At 51.9% G+C, this 20,600-nt stretch overlaps 1 protein-coding gene and 1 long non-coding RNA gene across 2 annotated transcripts; one reads left to right on the forward strand and one right to left on the reverse strand.

The window, feature by feature from the left end:
• Nucleotides 1-1,697: 1,697 nt before the first annotated feature.
• LOC133361381 (BTB/POZ domain-containing protein 3-like) lies at nt 1,698-20,173 on the reverse strand. The gene is made up of 4 exons (XM_061580312.1): nt 18,615-20,173; nt 6,641-6,731; nt 5,020-5,138; nt 1,698-4,318 (listed from the first exon to the last, which is right to left on the reverse strand). Exons 1-4 carry the CDS (start codon nt 18,770-18,772, stop codon nt 3,283-3,285), a joined length of 1,404 nt encoding a protein of 467 aa, XP_061436296.1. The 5' UTR covers nt 18,773-20,173; the 3' UTR covers nt 1,698-3,282.
• LOC133361389 (uncharacterized) lies at nt 4,989-7,914 on the forward strand. Its single transcript, XR_009757356.1, has 3 exons — nt 4,989-5,285; nt 7,151-7,211; nt 7,747-7,914. It is a non-coding gene; the product is annotated as an uncharacterized LOC133361389 (long non-coding RNA).
• Nucleotides 20,174-20,600: the final 427 nt, after the last annotated feature.

The following is a 20,600-nucleotide window of genomic DNA, read 5'->3' on the forward strand; positions in this document are numbered from 1 at the left end:
TAGTGAACGATACGATCTGCTTCGGTGTGTCGTGCGTTCTGCTCTGGCTCTCACCACGCCTGTGAAAGCGAGGGCAGGCTGCCACACCCACGGCTGAATTGTGCTCATCTTTTGAACCAACATTTTTTTGTCTTCTTGGTTCTTTCGGTAAAGTCACGTAGAAGGGAAATAATAAAATAATAAAAATAAAACATAATAAAATACAATTCTCACTACGTTTCGGCCACAACGCAAGCATCCGTCCTCAGGTGAAGAACAGGTCTCTCAGTTGGCTTTAAGAATATTGAATGTGGGGGGGGGGGGGGGGGAGCCACGATCGTGGGAATTGTGGATGGGGGTGAAGGCTAATTCCCTCTCCAGCTCTGTCAACACACAACAGGGCCGCTCACTTACCCTCGTTTAATACGGTATTATGGCTTTCATAAATTCGCCAAAAAAATATAACTCGTTAAATTGTTACGGGGAATGATTCTTGCATATTTCATGGAGTTTGCTGGCAGAGGTGGAGGCGGGGTGGGAGGTGGGGGTGGGTGGCACTGCCATCGTGTGACGGGGGGAGGCTGCGTGCCCTGCCGCTCCCACCACGGCGCGTGGCGATGAATCGCTGCCAGGTTTGTGATAAATCCGGGCACAGCTGACCAACAACTCGCTCGGCGCGGCTCCGTCGCAAGAGGGACGAATCGTTTATGGACGGCGCATCTCCACCCTTCGCCCCTGGTGGCGGCCAGGCCTTCTCGGCGTGCTGGGCTTGCGAGCTACGCGCACCACCTCCCACGACCTTCGTTTGCTACGCAACGGTCGCTGCTGTGCTCTCTCCCCACGTCGACAATTTCAATCAAAGTGATATTCGGCTCAAATGAACATTGATGCATTGCCACTCATCACCCATTCGCAGCCCTGAGCCGGTGGTGGAAATTCGACATTCCTATGGCAGCAGTGAGTCAATCCATAGGATAAGCACCGTTGACTTCCCCATGATGGTACGTATTTTATCGACCCCATAAGGATGATGGGCTGAGTAAACTCCCCCCCCCCCCCCTAACCAGGATTTGAAACCTTCGAAGCTGCTGGGAAATCTGACCAGTAAAACAAGACAATAAAAATTAATTCCTGCCCTGTAAATATACATCACGTAGCATCTTGAGCACGGTGAAACGCACTCCAAATGCGGTCACTTAGTATCCGGTGCACAAGCAGCACGTTCTGGAAGAGAAACACTTTGTGTGTTCCCTTCCAATGATATCTCTGGGGTGCTCCTTGTTATTGCGGATAACGTGCGGGGAAAAACACCCTCCACAAGTGAATATAGATCAGCACCGGGCAGCTGGCACGGAGCTTGGCGCATGGCGAATGTGTTTTTTTTAGACCTCACGGTAATTGAGATGCAAATGTTACCCTTGATGGCTTTCCCTGTAATTCCTGCCACTTGTTTAATTTTCTCCGTAAGTGATGTGAATGACCGTGCTCCTAAAACGCGTTTTGTTTATTTTTGCGCACAAGGCCGACGGTGCCTATTAAGCTGTGTTGCACAAAACAAACGGCATCCCCTACGAATAGGAAATATTTAATGCAATGGACATTAAAAAAAAAGGGCGCCGCAAACATCCACTGAAGAAATGGAACACAATTGGGCTCGGTGCAGCAAAAACAATTCGCGCGCAATGCTCGCTAAAAAAATATAAATCGTTACAGTCGGCACATAGGCTATCTTTTTATTTTTTCAGCTTTTAAAATACAAATACGACGACCAGCATTCCCAACCTAACACATACGCAAATTAAGCTCCATATATTAATACAAAAACATTACAATAAATACAACCAAATCATTGCGCAAATTCGCTAAGGTGCTATAAGTCTGTACAGGTTTACACAATATACAAATATGTTATATAAAAATATAAGCGTATGCACGTGTAAGCGAACACACTAACAAGAGACAGTGAACGAACACAACAGCGGCTGTAAATGTGGTACACGTTATGTTCCAGTGGCATTCCTACTTAGCAGGCGTGTGTCTGGATTAATTGGATTTTGTTTTTGCATAGCGAAATGAAATGTTTTAGACTCGTACACAAAGCAACCAAAGACAGTGCCCAGCTATGAGTTCTAAGCATCATTTGGGACACAATAAACTTCTGAGGCTGAACAAAAAACGATTCAAATCACAACCACGCGTAATCCTACAAGGGGAAACACGGAGAGAAAAGAGAAAATCAAATGTTCTCGTTCTAGATTTGTCCATGGGAGCTTATAGATTGTACAGTTTGACTATGAAGCACAGAGATAAAAAATGTGATTCGTAGCAAATGTCATCAGGAGTTTATTAATAGATGAACTGCATTGATAAAACAACAGTACCTTCATTGAAATTATTTTAAGAGGAATCATATCAGAATATTTCTGCCAATACACCGAATCAAATGTAATGATGACTTTACCAATTAATACAAAGTTGTCATCAATGCACCAATGGCATAATTAGTAATGTATACTGCAGACTGCTAAGAAGGCAAAAAACATGCAAACTTAGAGAATTATTATTTTTTAAATTACCTTATCCTACGCAGTTCATGAATTCCGTTATGATGCAAACAGACATTGTTCCAGCCCGTGTAATATATGAGAACATTTAAACGCGTTCGTGAAAGTGAACTTATGCATTCGTCACAATCGGTAATTGGCAAAGCCGACAATTTCCTCTGGTCGCAGGAGTGCTGCGCCGTGATACTTCCACGTGTCCCGGCACCCACTGCAAGGACTGAAATGCTAATCCGATGTGCTCAGTAAGCACAAGACAATATATATGTATAATTTTGTTTACTTCGCCCAACAGGGCGTTTTATTTATTTTTCAGCTGAAATAAGGATTCTCTTCCAGTAGCGATGGCGTGACATCTCCAGAGGCACAGACGCGTGCATGAGGCCAGTGTAAATTGCTAACTCTATCATCGCGCGCTGTTTACCCAGTGATTTACGCACAGGAATGATCTTGTCATTTCGTGACAAGTTTCTTCATCTCCATAATCTTTCATAAAACCATTTCATTTTCTCTCGATACGCCTATTATAACTTTAAACACACGTTTTGAGCATGGCGGTTTTTCACTCGACTAGATTATTATCATCATCATCATCCGAGGACATTTTGCTCACTTCTACATTCCCGTACATCATTACAGTCGTGTGACTAACGTCGCCTCGGATCCGGGGGAAGTACAAAACGCCTCGACTCCGACGTCAGAGACGCTTAACGACCTCCGCTCGCCGCCGCCGCGGTGCGCCTCAGCAGTAGAAGATGAGCTCGGGGATCTGTCCGCCCTGCACGCCGGTGCCGTTGGTGCTGTCCGACGAGCACTGGAACTGGAAGGTGACGTTCCCGCACGTCACCTCCGTGAGGCCCTCCTGCCCAAAGTAGCTCAGTTCGCTGCCCTCCAGCACGACGCTCGCCGTGTAGAAGGCGTCGGGCTCGATCCGCACGGGGTGCTCGAACCAGACGGGGAAGGTGGACGAGGAGCCGTCGGAGGCGAAGGTGGTCTGGCGCTGCGCCAGCAGCCCGCCGCCCTGCCGCTTGAGCTCCAGGCCGACGCCGTACTCGGCGCGCTTGCCGCTCGAGCCGTACAGCCCGAGGCCCGACAGGAAGACGCGCTGGTCCACCGCGAACTGGATCGAGTCGCAGCGGCCCCGGTAGCGCCACTGGTTGCTGCGGTAGGCGCAGCTCTGGAAGCGGTGGCAGCGGCGCGGCGGCAGGCCCGCCCGGCCCTCCGTGGGGAAGGGCAGCGAGGGCTTGAAGCGCGCCGTGTGCCACAGGAAGACGGCGTTCACCTCGGTGGGCGTGAGCAGCCCCGACTGCGCCACCACGTCGGCGAACTCCTCCACGCCCATTGCGGGCACCCGCAGCAGGTGCAGGGTCCGGCCCAGCGCGCGGCGCCGCCCGGCGGGCGTGGGCGCCAGGCCCCGGCGGGCGCACTCGGCCTCGGCCCAGCCGAGGGCGGCCTCGAAGACGGTGGCCTCGGTCGCGTTGAGGGTGTCGCGCGCCACCACGCTGGCCAGCGTGGCCTCGTCGAGCTCGCGGAACGCCTCGGAGCGCAGCGCCAGCTCGGCCTGCGCGTCCACCACCTCCCAGCAGTGCTGCGTCAGCTCCGGCTCGCCGAAGAGGCGGCCCTGCGACAGCAGCGTGCACGCGTTGGCGGCGCTCAGCTCCGTCTCGAGGAAGGCCACGCAGGCCCGCGCGAGGTCGGGCACCAGGTACTTCTTGGCGGCGTACAGCGTGGCGAGGGCCGTGTCGGCGTCCAGCTCCATCTCGTCGCAGTAGAGGTAGCTGCGGGTGCATCGCGGGAGAGGGAAAGAGGGAAAGGTGCGGCCCTGCTCGTCGTGAAGGCTCTTTTGGGTTCGATTGCTTAAATATAAATGTGTGTCGCCACCAGCCGACACGGCCAAGTAGTAAGGTTTGTGACGTAAACAAAACGTGCCAATTAGTTTTATTACTCAGCCCACCGGTGTGTTGGAGAGTAAACCCACAGCATCTACAATGCGAGTATGACGTGTACAACCCTGCTGCTGCTGCTGTTGTCGGCACGACGCTCCTGGTGGTGGACAAGGGCCTCCTCGCTACAGGGAGTTCCGGAGAGCTCCTCGAAGAAAATAATACGGTCTCACCTCCCACGTGGCCAAGACGTCTTGGGAGAGGAGGGTGAACCCACACGGACAGAGAGTGTGCAACTGGGTGCTCGGGCTTCTAAACATTTGTTTACTTAATGCGGGAGGTGGAACGGTGGCGCAGTGGTTAGCACGCTGTCAACGTGGCGACCCGGGCGACGTATAAACCCGTCCTCAGTGCCCCCCCCACCACTTCACTAACCCGCGCTGCCCAGCGTCGTGACGCAAGTTCAAATATTCTAAAAATAACACGTGCCGCACAGCACGGCGTGGGGAGGCGTTGCTCCGGCAGCGGATGGACAAAAGGGGCGGCGCGCGGCTGGGCCGACGGGGAGGCCGGACGATGTCGCGGCTGTGCGTTACCGGAGCAGCGCGAGGAAGGCCGTCGGCTCCACGTCGGGGATGTGAACCTCGTGGCCGCTCTCGGCGAGGCCGCCGTAGAACATGGCGTAGAACACCGAGCTGCCCACCGCCAGCACGTACTGCCGAGACACAGACAAGCGCCGTTAGCGAGGAGGGGCGGCACCCGCGAAGGCCGGCGCGGCACACGAGCGGGTGGGTGGGTGGCCGGCACCACGCCCGGCCGCCTTTGTCTCCCCGGTGCCGAAGCTTACGACACACCGCACCAGGTACTCGTTTGAGGCAGAGTCCACCTAGGGGAGGCCTAGGACCGATACAGATAATCGTCGGTGGGGTTGGCCACGAGCTGCAATAGAACTCGTGTCACCGGGTTCGGAGCGCATTGTGCTAACGATTGCACTACGGCTCCCCACGGACCGCACACACGCAGCACGGACAGGGTGGAAGAGGAGGTCAAAGGGCAGGGGAGCTGCCACTGTGGGTGCCGTGGCTCAGACAATGGGTAAGAGACACCCACAAAAACATTTTGACAAAAAAAATCGTGGAATTTTTCACTCCGTGTTTTTTTCTCTCTCTCCCTTCAACGACACGCGATTGTTCATCGTTTTGACGATAGAACCTTGAAAAAGAAACACAAAGTGCCTGCCCTTTATAGCTCAAAACTGAGGCAGTGGCCAGGAGTCGCATCGATTCATTGCAAGTATACGGCGATTCAACAAAATGTTTGGCGATGCTGCATTGCCAATGGTGCGGTGCACAAGCAGAATTAAGAAAAAAAAACCTAAACACATTCGTCAACAGCGCCGTGGCCTTTAAAAGTCAAATAAATAATAGACAACGTATCGGGCAATGACCCTTTCTTCAAAGCACATCATTTATGAGCTCTGAAGAAGGGCCATTGTGCCACGTCTCGTTCTATTTCCACACACACACGCACACAGTAGTATGGTAGCATTACGATTATCCGTGGCGGTGTGGGCCCGCGAACTTTGCGGAGCCTCTCTGCAATCTACCCAAGAAGCTCCGGGAACCGTTCGCTCATCGGCAGGCCGCCCCCAACTTCCACCGTGAGACGGTGCAGCTGCTAAGAGGCGGCAACAGCTGACATTCTGTGATAGTCGGCGCCAAACTTAGCTACTCGCCCCCCTCTCGCATGGCCTTGTACTTCCGATTCCGTTCCGATGACGTACAGTTCTTTATTGCAAGGCCCGTGGGCCACTGCCAGCCCCCTGGCGGCCTTTAGTGGGGCCCCCAACAATACACAAAAGTGAAAACACCCTCCCCCCCATCATCGTCGTCGTCGTCGTAATCGTGCTGCTGTTAATGCCCGGCAGTGGTTGATAATGTGTGGGGAGCGGGGGGGGCCCCCCTCACACTGAAAATGTCGAAAGTCCCCCCCCCCCCACCCCCCGGCTCTGACAATGAGCGAAGGACCCTGGCGAACGCGTACGTCATCGGAACAGAATCGCAAGGGGACACATACGGTGACGCTCACGCTCACGCACGCACGCACGCACGTCACCGGAACGGGATAAAGGGTTCAAGGCGGCCGCTGTGATTGTCGTCCGAGTCCCGGCGCCCCGTCGCCCCGTCGCCCCGTCGCGGCGGCACCGGCGGCGCTCACCTTGTGTGCGGGGATACGCTTGGTGGCTCCGGGTGGCCCCACCACAAAGTGCACGTCGGCCATCATCTCGCTGTTGAACATCACCGCGTTCCTGCAACGACGAGGGGGGGGGGGGCGGGGGAGAGAACATCGGCACACTGCAGCCCGACTTACTATGCAAACATTTGTCCAGCGCCGCTCATCTTAAATTCCACAAACACGCAGCATATGCCCAAACACGCAGCAATCACACATCCTTGTTTGCTAATTAGCGAGGACGGAAACCAGAAGGATGAAACTAATTTAAATGCGATTTTTGTGTGAAATATATATATAATGTGTGCCACTAACGTGTACGCTGAATCTACGAGTGTGTTCCAAGGTGCTCATTTCTGTTCTCACTCTCAAGACAACTGAAAGGAATGCAGCACGTGCTCTCACATCGCGATACGGTTTAGGCTGACGACAATAAGTGCAATTTTGCTTAGCCCATGTCTGTTTTCAATGCATTATGATTTAAATTTTCCACAGATGTTGGTAAAGTGGCACAGAAACCACTGCAAGCAATGCAAATTGGTCTACTCCTAAATACGTGAGCCTTACATCCAAAAAACTCTACCTTATCGTATTACAAACATCTGCACTGTGTATTGCTTCATACGCAATAGTCGGTTTCCTGTGTCGATATATATGATAGGTGCATGTTTATTTGCAAGCCTTAACTTGACAAATGCATCCAAGTGTGATATATATACCGAAATCTACACGGCAGATATTATCAAGTCATTAGTGTAACCCTTCATCACATTCGTATACTGACATGCACCCTCACATGTACAGGAACCCCACTATGAGGGATGAGCTCTGCTCTTTATTTGTATTCGCAAAATATTTTTCTAAATAATTTCAACAGTAGAATATCCCCCTCCCCCACTCTTTAATTTAAGCATATATGGCCAGTGCTCAAGATTTTCATTTTGGAAGATAACTGACAGTTTGCGACCTGCATCCATAAACATTTTAAAACACTATCATTATAAAATCTGAAACGTGCCTATAAAACAGAATGGGTTTCAAAGCCACTCTGTCCATCCATCCGCCCACCTCTCTCTCTTTCTCACTTGCAGACGTGAACCCAAGAACCAGCCATGATGATGCATGGCCGGCTTGTGGAGAGGGGCCCTCCCCTACTCCTGGGTTGTGACTCAGCTCACGGAATCGTTATCGGTAAATACTGAGCCAAAGCGCGGCAAGAAATGAAAGCCGACGCGCAAACTGACTGCATAAATAAAGAACACAACGGCAATCTAAAATACGTGCGCGTCTCTTTCTATGAGAATTCGCTAGAACGAGCTGTTTGCGATTAGACCCACTTGTTCGCAAAACGAGCAAATGTTCACGTAACGAGCGAGGAGACCGGTCGATCGCAATACGTTCTGTGGGTGGGTGGGAGAGGGGTGGGTGGGTGGATGGGAGAGGGGTGGGTGGGTGGATGGGAGAGGGGTGGGAGGGGGTGGATGGGAGAGGGGTGGGTGGGTGGATGGGAGAGGGGTGGGTGGGTGGATGGGAGAGGGGTGGGTGGGTGGATGGGAGAGGGGATGGTGGGTGGGTGGGGGCGCTAATTATTTGTCGAGGCTGAGGACAGGCACCTGGAATCACTTTGGTGTTGTTACCTTTCATGTTTTATTACTCTATTTAAACAATTAAAAAGTGTGGCACATTTTTTGGGGGCTGAAACCTCGGCTTTGAACATGAGAGTCAATGAGAAAACGACGATCGAATTTTCGCTTAACGAGCAATTTTCGATGAACATTATCACCGCTCGTTCAGCGAGACGCGCCAGCATTTCACTTTTACAACCTCTGGACTTGTGCCACCCCCGTCACAGGTGTAAAATGTACAGCGAGGACACCAAATAAGGTGCTGCGTTCTCGCGCGACTCTAAGATGACCTCACCTTCACCGCTATTCTTGGGGCAATTTGGGTAAAACTACGCACAGCACCGGGCAATACATATTTAAAAATACACCAGCACTCAGCGTCACTCTTATCAGATGAAATAGTTTCACTGTAGTCGAACTGCTTGCTGCCCCGTTATAGATGGCCACTTTCTCCCAAATGTTGAGGGCAGACTTTGTCTGAATTTTTTTTTATTAAAATAAATCTGTAAATTACAAAAAGCTGATATCTGCCATATGATTTTCTCATGCAAAGGTGACCCATTAATATAATACGTAAAGTATAGTTTACTAGTCACAAGTTGGCATTATCTTTTGTATTGTATAATACCACATTGCTCTTTTCAACGCGTGATTATAGCACTGATATATGTAGGGTGGCACTGCATTGGCAGCGGTGCACAGGCACACACAAAAGCATTTAAAAACTCAATAAAATCGTCAATAACACTGTGGCCTTTAAAATAACAAAATTACTTAATAGGTGGCATTTCGGTTAATGGCCCTTGTGAAGAAGGGCCGTCGCCTGTAACGTGGCCTACGATAGACTGTGTTACCCTTTTGCTTTTGAAGGCAGTGTTATCGACGAATACGTTGAGTTGTATGTATATTTATACAGGGAACAGCTCATACTGTATTCCAATCCGTGTGTGTGTGTGCATACAAGTATGCACATTATGGTAGATTTAGTGAGTTTCCATAAAAAATATGGAAGACTGTCAAAATGTTTTGAGCACATATGTACATTAAGCATACACTTCAATCGTTTAAAGACTGTATAATCGGCACTAACACAAGTGCAATTATTTTAAAACAATTCCTACAATCTAATGGTGCTCTGCAATCAGCACAGTATTACGCCGGCATGACATCTCACTCGCATCTTTCCGTATCTCCACCCCTCAAATCGGCTTAAGGCGGTGCTTAATAATATTTTTCTTGACGTGTGTAATGTAAAAAAAAAATCCAAAGCAGCTTATGAATGCGGCCGACATATTTGCGGTGCCATAACAACACGCCAGCGTACACCGATTCGTGAGCTGCGTTTCTGCGGCTGCAGATGTTGACGACGCAGGCGGTTATTATGTCACCTTGTCCAATTGTGAAACTCTGGTGTGGGCAGGTGTGCGTTGCGAGGCGACATTGTCAGACGCATGCCTGTTGGGCAATGCAATCTGTTCCAGGCTGCAGCCGTTCATCAGCATGAGTTGCTAAATCTTCTGTGATTTCAGCACTCTGTTGTTTTTGCCAGGTGAGCAGAGACTCAAACCAATTTCAGTCCCTGTCACTTGGAGGGCCCAACAATCTGGACCACACCAAGTCTTGAATGTAACAAAACATGCGTGGCCCTCTTGTTTATGGCAGCCCGCAATACTCCCCGAGTTGCATTGTCTTGCCTGTGCTACAATTTGTGCTGTTCAGGAGAGCGCAGGTTACATCAAGTTTCGACAAGGGACAATGGTTTATCATGCAATTAAATGGCTTTTAAAAAGCCATTTAATTTACGAGTCAGCCAGGTTGGAATGTTTACACAATGACCTTTCCCGAGCATTGTGTCAGGACAAAACAAGCTCTACTCTTAAAGCTGTCCCTCGATTGTGTCATTGTTCGACTCACAAACGGGTCTGGCGAGGGGGGAGGGAGGCTTAATTGCAGCATGTGGCTAACAGATGCAAAGTGGAACATTATTGCAGTTCTACTTGCATGTGTAGGAAGGAAAGGAACTTACGAAATAGCATTTTTTGGGGGGTTGGGGGAGTGGGGTGGAATTAAAATTTGCACCGATATTAGTGGACAAAAATGCATTTGTGAGCCGCTTAAAAAAAATCGTGGGCTTAAATTCAATAACCTGCAGCAGGCACTGAGAGTGTTTTCACATCACCGACCGCTCTTTGCGTCCATCACCCGCAGCCAATGGACTGCGGGCCTAAAATGTCAAACGCAATACAAAGGTCAACCTCCGCACAGATGATCACAGATTAACGCACGTCAAGACGAACTGGGTGGAACGTTCTTTGAACCGGATTAAACGCGCCGGTATTGCGATATCGAACCAACACACACACACGTATATATATATTCTGGATGCACGTCTGTGCCACAAAAATAGTTTGGCAAATCTGCCACAATTCAAAGTGAGATGTAAGCGGCTCAGTAGATGCTACATTCATAGTGCATCACATCGTGGGTATACCGTTTTCTAAAATGAGTCGAGTATAATAATAATAATGCATTAGTTGCTGTGGTCAGTTTGTTTCATAAGTGTTTTATTTGAAATTGACTTGGCACCGCGGACAGAAGTGAAACTTGACCAGAGAGCGATGTAACAATGAGAACCCCGCGGAAGGGCCTTGAGGTTGCCTCACAACGTGCCGGAGACGTCCCCCGCTCCAGGTGCTCGCTGCAGCGATCTGCTGCCCACGACCACGAGTGGAATACAAAGATCCCCCGTATAGCCGTGGCAGAATGTTGGGGCAAGTGCTGTTAGCGAGCACCTATGAAGGCCGGCACGGCACACGACGGGGTGGGTGGCCAGCACCACGCCCGGCCGCCGTTGTCTCCCCAGTGGCGATGTTTACACATCGCATCAGGTATTCATTTGAGGCCCAGGACCGGTTCTGATAATCGTCACCGGTTTTGGCCGCGAGCGGGAATCGAACTCGGATGGCCGGGTTCGTGGCGCAGCGTGGCGCTAACCACTACACCACCGCTACCCAAATTGTCTCACAATGTGCCGGAGACATCCCCTGCCCCAAGTGATCACTGCAGCAATCGGCTGCGCCGCAACGCGAGTGGAATAGGAGGCCACACGCACACACACACACACTACCTCCTTTATCTCCGAAAGAAGAGGATAGATTGATGACCAAGCTGAGGAGGTCCAATTACATTGGCAATATCTCCTCCATTGCCTCACAAAAGAGAGATAGCAAGCGCTTCTCTTTCTTATGGTGAACGATCAGATAAGAAATTAAATAATTAATTAGAATACAGGGTGGTGGTCCACGTCTTTTGCGACCCCCGATTAATTGACCCCCTCCCACCAAACATTTTTTCTCTTTTTCTTCTTAATTTCTGTTTTCACACACACTGGAATACAAAAATATGAAGTTTTAGGGAATTAAATGGGGGTCACACGACATCTGCACCACTGTATATTTAGTAAATTCATGATGTTAGTAAATCCACGAATGCCACCATTGCATTGAGATTATTTTGGTGCTATAAATGTCCAAACGATGGGCCACTTCGTTGAGCTATGATTTGTGGCCAGGTCGCTTCTGAAAAACAAGTTCATACCTCGGTGGGCTTTGCCTGGTAGGATGGGGATGGTTTTGTGTTGTGTTTGTACGTGTTTGGGTGATTTGTGTTACCTTTCTTGTACTTGGCACTCCTATCATGTTACATGTTGTACTGTTTGTTGTTGTAACGTTATTACCTGCCCTGACTGGACATCTGTGAAAACGAGCTTCATAGCTCATCGGATTTCTCCAGTTGAAATAAACATTCTGAACTGTGGACAGGCGAGCAGTAGCTGCGGCCACTGCGTGCGTCACGTGGGCCGAGAGCGACTGCTTGCTACCCTTGGACAGCTGCCCCATCATCACAAGACGCGGGCCGTACGCCGTCAAGACAAAGAGTCGCCACTGAAAGTGTAGTGGGACGCAGAGGAGGAGGAGGAGGTGTAATACAGCTGCAATAAGTTAACAGCAATGAGCTATGGAGGAACTTTAGCTTATTGGAAGTAGGACCACCCTCCTTCACGTCTCAGGAAATTCAACGTAGATGCATTGCCCTTCGTCAATCCATGCTTGCCCACGCTGGTCAGTGCGGGTTTGAAAGTGAGAGATGCGTGGATTTATTCTGCGGCGTCCCCCGCTGCTTTTAACATCGCCTTCCGCATCCTATAACACCTGTTATGCACGGTTGCCCATCCAAGCACTGCTAATGGTCAACCCCTTTTTGTATCTCAACCTTGCTTATTTGCCCAGGATCTGACGATATTGGGCACGTTACCGTTCAGGTGATCGTGATCATAATTTGTGTTGAGACGCAGAGAAAAAACAAAATCGTTATGGGCAACTCACACCTCGACAATCCGGCCAAATCACACGACACTTTTGCGATGTATGTATGCATGTTGAACTTCTTTCGCCCCATACGTAGCCAACCGCAATAATGGGAGCTGCGGAGAAAGGACAACAAACTCACCACGAAAATTAGTTATAAAGCAATAAGCTTTAAATTTAGATTTCAAAGTGCAAAACTCTCGTGACTTCCAAATATCGAAAGGAAGAGCTTTCCAAAAGGACGGAGAAACGGATCTGAAAGTGCGTGATGCAGTGGCCCCCTTTGTGCATTGCCCTATTGCCGTAACAGAGTCATTGCCACATCCTCACCATGACTGAAAATAAACATTTTACTATTTGTCCATTAGGTCCTGTGAGAAATTCAACAGTAAACCAACCGCATGGATTTCAACATCACTCTGTTGAAAGCTGAATAAGTGAAAGTATTTGCACTTATTAAACGTAAAGAAAATCCACAGCTTTCATACATTTTGTGTAAAGACCAAATATACTCCGGCATTCTTGTACGGCGATTGTGCACGCAACCATTGAAATGCTTTGTCGTGTGAGAATATTTCATGCAGAGCTATATCGGAGATTTCGGCATTCAGACCGCAGTGGTTTTAATAATATCTGGAATATAAACTTTAAACAGCCAAGTCTACTTACAACAATGACCAAATACAATGGTATCTGACTGCTAAACCAAACACACCAGTCTGCCGAGCCAATTTGGAAGATAAACACCGTTTAGTAAAACGGTAAAGGTGCAGCCCTGCAATTTTTTTCTCACGGGACTGCTGATAAAAGGACATCCGCTGGAGGAAGCTCTCAAGAACCCCTCTAGAGGGTATTTGGCCTACTCTTCCACGCTGGCCAGACGTCTTGGAAGAGGTGAGAGTACCCACACTTCACCCTACCACAACCATCCTCCATTCGACTACGGTGTCATACAGTACTGATGGGTGGAAAGAGCTGGGGGGGGGGGGGGCGATTTAAGAACGTGCCAGTTGCTTCAGCTGCCACGCCGGGAGGTCAAATCGAACGGGCGACCTCTGGGTTGCAGGTCCAATGTGCTGACCGTGACTCCACGGCTGGATACAACTGTTTTGGGAATCAGGAATCATCTCGGCAAACACGCACACTTGCGGCACCTTAATGGCGATATCATTAACGCACTGGTGTTGGTCGTGTTCTACCCCTACAGGTCTGAACTTTAAAGCTGAGTTACAATGTACGTACGTATGTCCAACTTCTGTTGCACCGCACGTAACCAACCAACGATCGGAGTTCCACGTCGTTCTTGCCAACGAGGACGTGCGTGCGTGCGAAATCCCACCACGCCTGGTGGCCCCACTGTGCTCATGCAGACTTCTCCTCTTGACAAGGCGTTCATCGTGGATGACGATGGGGATGTCACGCTATCCTTCCCTCGCACTGAACCCTCGCACTGAACCCTCGTAGTGAAACATCGCACTGAACCCTCGCACGTGAACCCTCGCACTGAACCCTCGCACGTGAACCCTCGCACGTGAACCCTGCCGTTCCGCGCAAAGCGCACGAGGCGCGTGTGAAGAAGCTTTGGCGTGCCACCACCACCCAGCCAGCCGTAAACTTGTGCTAACAATTCACGGCACTTAATCTGGGCGTCAGCTCCCGCAGCCCGGACTGCTCGGTGGAGGTGAAGCCTTTTGATTATTTCTCTCTCGGCGCAACGCGTTCAGACAAACGCCCCTTGAATTAAAGAACGCGTGTCGCACACTCCCCTGTTTGCATTGAGCAGCACAAAGGGGAGACAAAACATGGGTGCTGCGATATTGTGAAGAGGAGTTGGGGGCAAAGTGTCATGATTTAACCTGTACTAGTAATATTGATGATGGGTATTTTTTTTTCCAAGGACGGCCTTTCACCGAGTCACCAGACTCAAGTTCCACCTGCATCACGCGTTATGATACTCGGGCAATTAATGACTTTAACGAGTGTTTGGCTTCGTGTGTAAGGTCATTGGATACACAAGGGGGGTCGGGGAGGGGGGGTTAAATTGCTCTAAACTCCGCACAGATGCAAGAATCCACCGTTGTCCCACCGCCTTCTGGCCGGTGCATAGATGTAGGAGAAGAGTGCAGTGCAACGGTGGATTTTGTTGCACTGCCGCCCTCAACACGGTCCCGTGGCAGCCTAGAACGACTTGGTTTACTTACGGTGATCAGCCAAGCAGGGTGATCAGCCAAGCAGGGTGATCAGCCAAGCAGGCTAAGCAGGCTAGCATCGCGAAACAAAAGTCCTGCTCAGCTTAAAGCCAAGCTTCAGCGTCTGAGATCTGATGCGACTGTGCAGGGCGACTTGACAGTCCGGCAAATACAACGCAGCAACAGACTGGACCGCACATTGTCGCATTTAAATAAATGCCATAAAGTTGGAAGCTAATGTGGTGGAGTTACAGACCTGCAGAGTTCGTCCGTGGGGGCTCAAGGAGGCTGAGCGCCCCCCCCCCCCCCCCACTAAATCCTGACAATCAAATCATACAATGTTGGTGCAACGTTTAACACCAGCAATTGCCACTGAGTGATGGGCGTCACGGTGGTGAGTCACGTGCAGCACCCGCTAAGGAGCCAGAGCAGAAATCACGACAAAGAGCCGCATGGTATCCTTACTCACTCATTCCTTACTCTCTCATTATTTCAAGTGTGTTCAACATCGATGACTGCACCCCCCCCCCCCCCCAAACTCACCCACCCCCTGTGTTATTATTGTATCTCCCACACACAGCACACTTTAAAGCAGGGTCATGCTACTGACTGGGGTGGTCTTGATAATGTCGGGGGTCTATTTGTACTGAACTCTGCCATGCAATCACGACCCGTCAATGACGTCACTTGATCATCGTTCCGGGAACGACAACAAATGGGGTAACGCCTCCTTCTCGAAAGCGACTGTGTGGGGGTGTGTGTGGGTGAAAGCCTTTCACTCGGAGTGAAATCATTTCGTCGTGGCAGAGCGCGATATGAATATGCGGAGGGCGGCGATAAACTTTGTGTTGGTCTGCACTGCGGAGTGAAGAAGACGAAGCATCTCCCGCACCACCCAGCACCACCAAAGACGCCCCCCGCTGGGGCAAGTGCTGTTTGCGAGTGCCTACGAAGACCGGCAGGGCACACGAGGGGGTGGGTGGCCAGCACCACGCCCGGCCGCCTTTGTCTCCCCAGTGGCGATGTTTACTACGCACCGCACCAGGTACTCATTTGAGGCTGAGTCGACCTAAGGGAGACCCAGGACCGGTTCAGATAATCGTCACCGGATTCGTCACGAAGTGCGCAAACCGCGACACCACCGCCACGTGAACACTGCCCACTAGTAAGGGTGGTCACGTGATCACTGCCCACTAGTAAGGGTGGTCACGTGATCACTGCCCACTAGTAAGGGTGGTCACGTGATCATTGCCCACTAGTAAGGGTGGTCACGTGAACACACCCCACCAGTAAGGGGGGTCACGTGAACACACCCCACCAGTAAGGGGGGGTCACGTGAACACTGTCTACTAGTAAGGGGGGTCACGTGAACACTGCCCACTAGTAAGGGGGGTCACGTGAACACTGCCCACTAGTAATGGGGGTCACGTGATCACTGCCACTAGTAAGGGGGTCACGTGATCCTGCCCACTAGGTAAGGGGGTCACGTGATCACAGCCCACTAGTAAGGGGGGTCACGTGAATACTGCCCACTAGTAAGGGTGGTCACGTGATCACAGCCCACTAGTAAGGGTGGTCACGTGAACACTGCCCACTAGTAAGGGATGGTCACGTGAATACTGTCCACTAGTAAGGGGGTCACGTGAACACTGTCCACTAGTAAGGGGGGTCACGTGAACACTGCCCACTAGTAAGGGGGGTCACGTGATCACTGCCCACTAGTAAGTGGGTCACGTGAACACTGCCCACTAGTAAGGGGGGTCACGTGATCACACCCCACTAGTAAGCGGGGTCACGTGATCACACCCCACTAGTAAGGGTGGTCACGTGAACACTGCCCACTAGTAAGGGGGTCACGTGAACAGAACGTGGCCAATTCGTCACTAGTACAGCACTAGTGTATAGTAGTGTATAGTGTAGTGTATAGTGTAGTGTACTAGTACAGCACTAACCGGCAGAGGTGGGACAAAGTCATTGTTATGCAAGTCCAAGTCGAGTCTGAAGTCATCAAATTCATGACTCGAGTCTGACTCGAGTTCAAGTCACATGACTCGAGTCCACACCTCAGAGGTGGGACAAAGTCATTGTTATGCAAGTCCAAGTCGAGTCTGAAGTCATCAAATTCATGACTCGAGTCTGACTCGAGTCCAAGTCACATGACTCGAGTCCACACCTCTGCTAACCGGTGTGTTGGAGAGCCAAGCCACAATATTTACAATCCGAGTACGACGTTTCGCCAGTAATTGCAACTAGCTTCATCAGGCGGACAGCCAGACTTGTGGAGAAAGGACACTATATTATTGATGATATTGGTCGCGAACGCCCACGTGTTAAACGGCCACGAACATGACCGTGGCGTTCACGTCTAAATAAAAAGGGATACAGACAGGGGGGTGAGTGGTGGTGAGGCTCTGGAAAAGCGTGCGCCAAGTGTTTGGAGTCGATGTCCCACGCGCTGATTTATCGGCAATCTCGTGGCAGAAGAAAAGCCATCGTCAGGAGGGCAGCGAGTAAGACGCATCAGCAGCACAGCAGCAGCGCAGTTGGGCAGTGGGGAGCGAGGCAGGCAGGCGCCGTCCGCCGTGTATGGGAGGGGGGCAGTGGGAGGAGGTAAGTGCGGTCGGCATTGTCTCCAGTCGTGTGCGCGCCTGAATAACACAAACAGACAAAGATCCCCCGTGTCGGCTTCACAAGACTGCTGACGGGGCAATTGTCTCCCCAGTGCCGAGGCTCTGCACACCGCACCAGGTTCTCATTCACGGCTGAGCCGATCTAGGAGAGGCACACGACCGGTTCGGATATAGCTCGTCACGGCTGCCGGCCGTGGCAGGGATTCGAACCCCGAGTTCAAAGTGCGCTGCGCTAAGCACTGCGCCACCGCTCGATACGGTACAAAATGCAACTTTAAAGGGAACGCTTTGTCTGTATTTACTCACACCAAGTCACACGGACATGCACAAAACAACACTGCAGCTACTACAGACATGGTCCCTGTCTTGCCCATCGTGTAACTAGTTTCGTTTGAGCCCGTTTTACTCGAGCTACATCGGAGCGACATTACTTTGTCAATCCACTGCTGGCTGAAAGCCCTTCCCACGCCGCTCATCCATACTTCACCACCCTGGCCAATGCGTGTTGATGAAGAGGTGGGGGGGGAGTGGGTTGGGGTGGAGAGTGAGTTACGGGACTGGTTTGGACATTTCTCGCTCGCCGATGATGGTAGCCGTGGAAGGGAATCTCAAGTCGCCTGGTTCACGAACCACCACCGAGTTCACTCAACAAACAATGAGCGAACTAAGAAAGTCCGCCATCTGATTTGCGATCCGGCAGTAAACAAAAGCCGTCACCACAACAGCCTCGAAGTGACGGCGATGTCACCACGACGCTTGTGCCAGGCTAGGTGCACTCTCAGGCCACGCGAAGTGTCACAGGCTCGCTGGCAAGAGGTGACGGGGCAGACCCGGGTGGAGCCTCCGGCTTAGCCGACCGAGATGAGACTCGAGGCCGGGAGATTATTAAGAGGAGCAGGTAAAGGCGCATCACTGCAATTGCCTGCTCGCGCTGCCGCTAGCAGAAGGACCTCAACGAGACCGGGACTCTTTGGTGTCCCTTCGAGTCGCGGTATTGTCTGACCGATTCTTCCACGCTGCCCAGACGTCTCGTACGATATACACATTAATGTGTTAAATAACAACACTCGTGTTGAAATCATCGCCCATCTACTCACAACAACAACGCGCGCCACCGCCGCGGAGTGATGTCGCGTGTCACGACGCACCTCTCCCGGATGGTGGAGTAGAGACCCTGCCAGTCGGTGCTCTTGCTGCGGCTGCTCCTCGCGTCGTTCTCCGCGTTGTGGAACTGCAAACTCGACGCAGCCGACGGCGACGCCGACGCCGCCGCCGCCTTCTTGGCGAGGAACATGTCCCCCGACATGTTCACGACGTCGCTGGCGAGTCGGCGCTGTGAGCACTCACTCGCACGCAGTGAGCACTCACACGGGCGGCAGCAGCAGCAGTAGCAGCAGCTCACACGATGCTGATGCTGCTGTTACTGTTGTTGTTGTTGCTGTTGTTGTTGCTGTTGCTGCTATTGTTGTTGTTGCTGTTGTTGCTGCTCTTGTTGTTGCTGTTGCTGTTGTTGCTGCTCTTGTTGTTGCTGTTGTTGCTGCTCTTGTTGTTGCTGTTGCTGTTGTTGCTGCTCTTGTTGTTGCTGCTTCTGCTGTTGTTGTTGCTGCTCTTGTTGTTGCTGTTGTTGCTGCTCTTGTTGTTGCTGCTTCTGCTGTTGTTGTTGCTGTTGCTGCTCTTGTTGTTGCTGTTGTTGCTGCTGCTGTTGTTGCTCCTGTTGTTGTTGCTGCTGTTGTTGTTGCTGCTGCTCTTGTTGCTGTTGCTGCTGCTGTCACAGCCGCCAGTAGCGGCTGGTGGTCGTCTCTAGTGGAGGCGAGGAAATGTCACGACCGCGCAGAGAGCAAGGCAGTGTGTGTGTGTGGTGGGAGTGGTGGTGGTGGGAGTGTGTGTGGTGGTGGTAGTGGTGGGAGTGGTGGTGGAGACGGCCGAGCGGACACAACACAGCCACTGCAGCAGCAGCAGCAGCAGTGGCACCACAGCTGCTGCTGCTGGCCCCACGAGTCGTCTCGGTGCGGCGTGCACAGCACCAGCAGCAGCACCACGCGTGTACCCCCTCCCCAGCCAAGTCGCCTACTCTTGAGTCAACACAAACAAACTCCTCTCGAGTCAACACAAACTCTTCCTCCTCCTCCTGCTGCTTCCAGAAGCGCCGTTTCGCGTGTCCCGCCGTCTCCCTCTCTCGCCCCCCCCCTAGCCACCTGTCTCTCTGTATCGTGTCTCTGTATCGTGTCTCTGTGTATCGTGTCTCTCCCCCCCCACGTCTCTCATGTATCTCCACGCGTCTCTCGCGCTGTCTGCGTTACGTATCGATATCTCTGCGCCGCGGTGTCGACAGTTACTTCTCCCTGTGCTACTAGACGCAGCCTCTCTCTCTCTCTGCGGGGTGTTCCTCTGCCTGCCGCCTGCCAAGTGCGCCTGTGACGAGGAGAGGGAGGAGGGAGGCTGCCTAGCGCAGGCGGGCACAGGCGTGGACACGGAAAGAGTCTGGGCAAGGAAGCGGCTGAGTTGTTGTCCACATGGCCCCCTCTCCTCCTCCTCCTCCCGGCAACCCGATAGCACGATGATGCTGCGGCTCGGCAAGCGACGGCACAAAACCCTGCTGATGATGCGGTGGTGGTGCTGCTGCTGATGATGATGATGCTGGTGGTGGTGCTGGTGGTGGTGCTGCTGATGATGATGCTGGTGGTGGTGGGCTTCGGAATAAAGCGACGCGTGCCCGGGCACATTTGCATAACCCACAGAGGAGCGTCCCGGCGAATGGGAGAGCGGCGATGATGGGCGACGCGACGGGGAGGAGGAGGAGGAGGGAGCTGGGGGGGTGAAGGAGTCGCCAGGGAGGTGCTGCGGGGTGCGGGGGGGCGCGGGGGTGTGCTGGGGGGTGGGATGTGTGTCGGGGTTGGGTGTGTGGGGCATGAATGAAGGTTGCGTGTGGGGGGAGGGGGAGGAGGGGCGTGGACGAGGCTGGCTGGGTGTGCGCTGCTATTCACGGGACGTGCCGCGTGTCCGTCTGCCCGCCCTTGTGTGTGTCGGTGTGTGGGTGTGTGTGTGGGTGTGTGTGGGTGGGGGGAGTAGCCTATAGTCGCGGCTAGCGCGCTGCGCTACGGACCCGACCACCCGAGTTCGATTCCCACTCACGG

Source organism: Lethenteron reissneri, chromosome 8, assembly GCF_015708825.2.
Source record: "Lethenteron reissneri isolate LAM-NWPU_2019-01 chromosome 8, ASM1570882v1, whole genome shotgun sequence".
Taxonomy (NCBI): Eukaryota; Metazoa; Chordata; class Hyperoartia; order Petromyzontiformes; family Petromyzontidae; genus Lethenteron; species Lethenteron reissneri.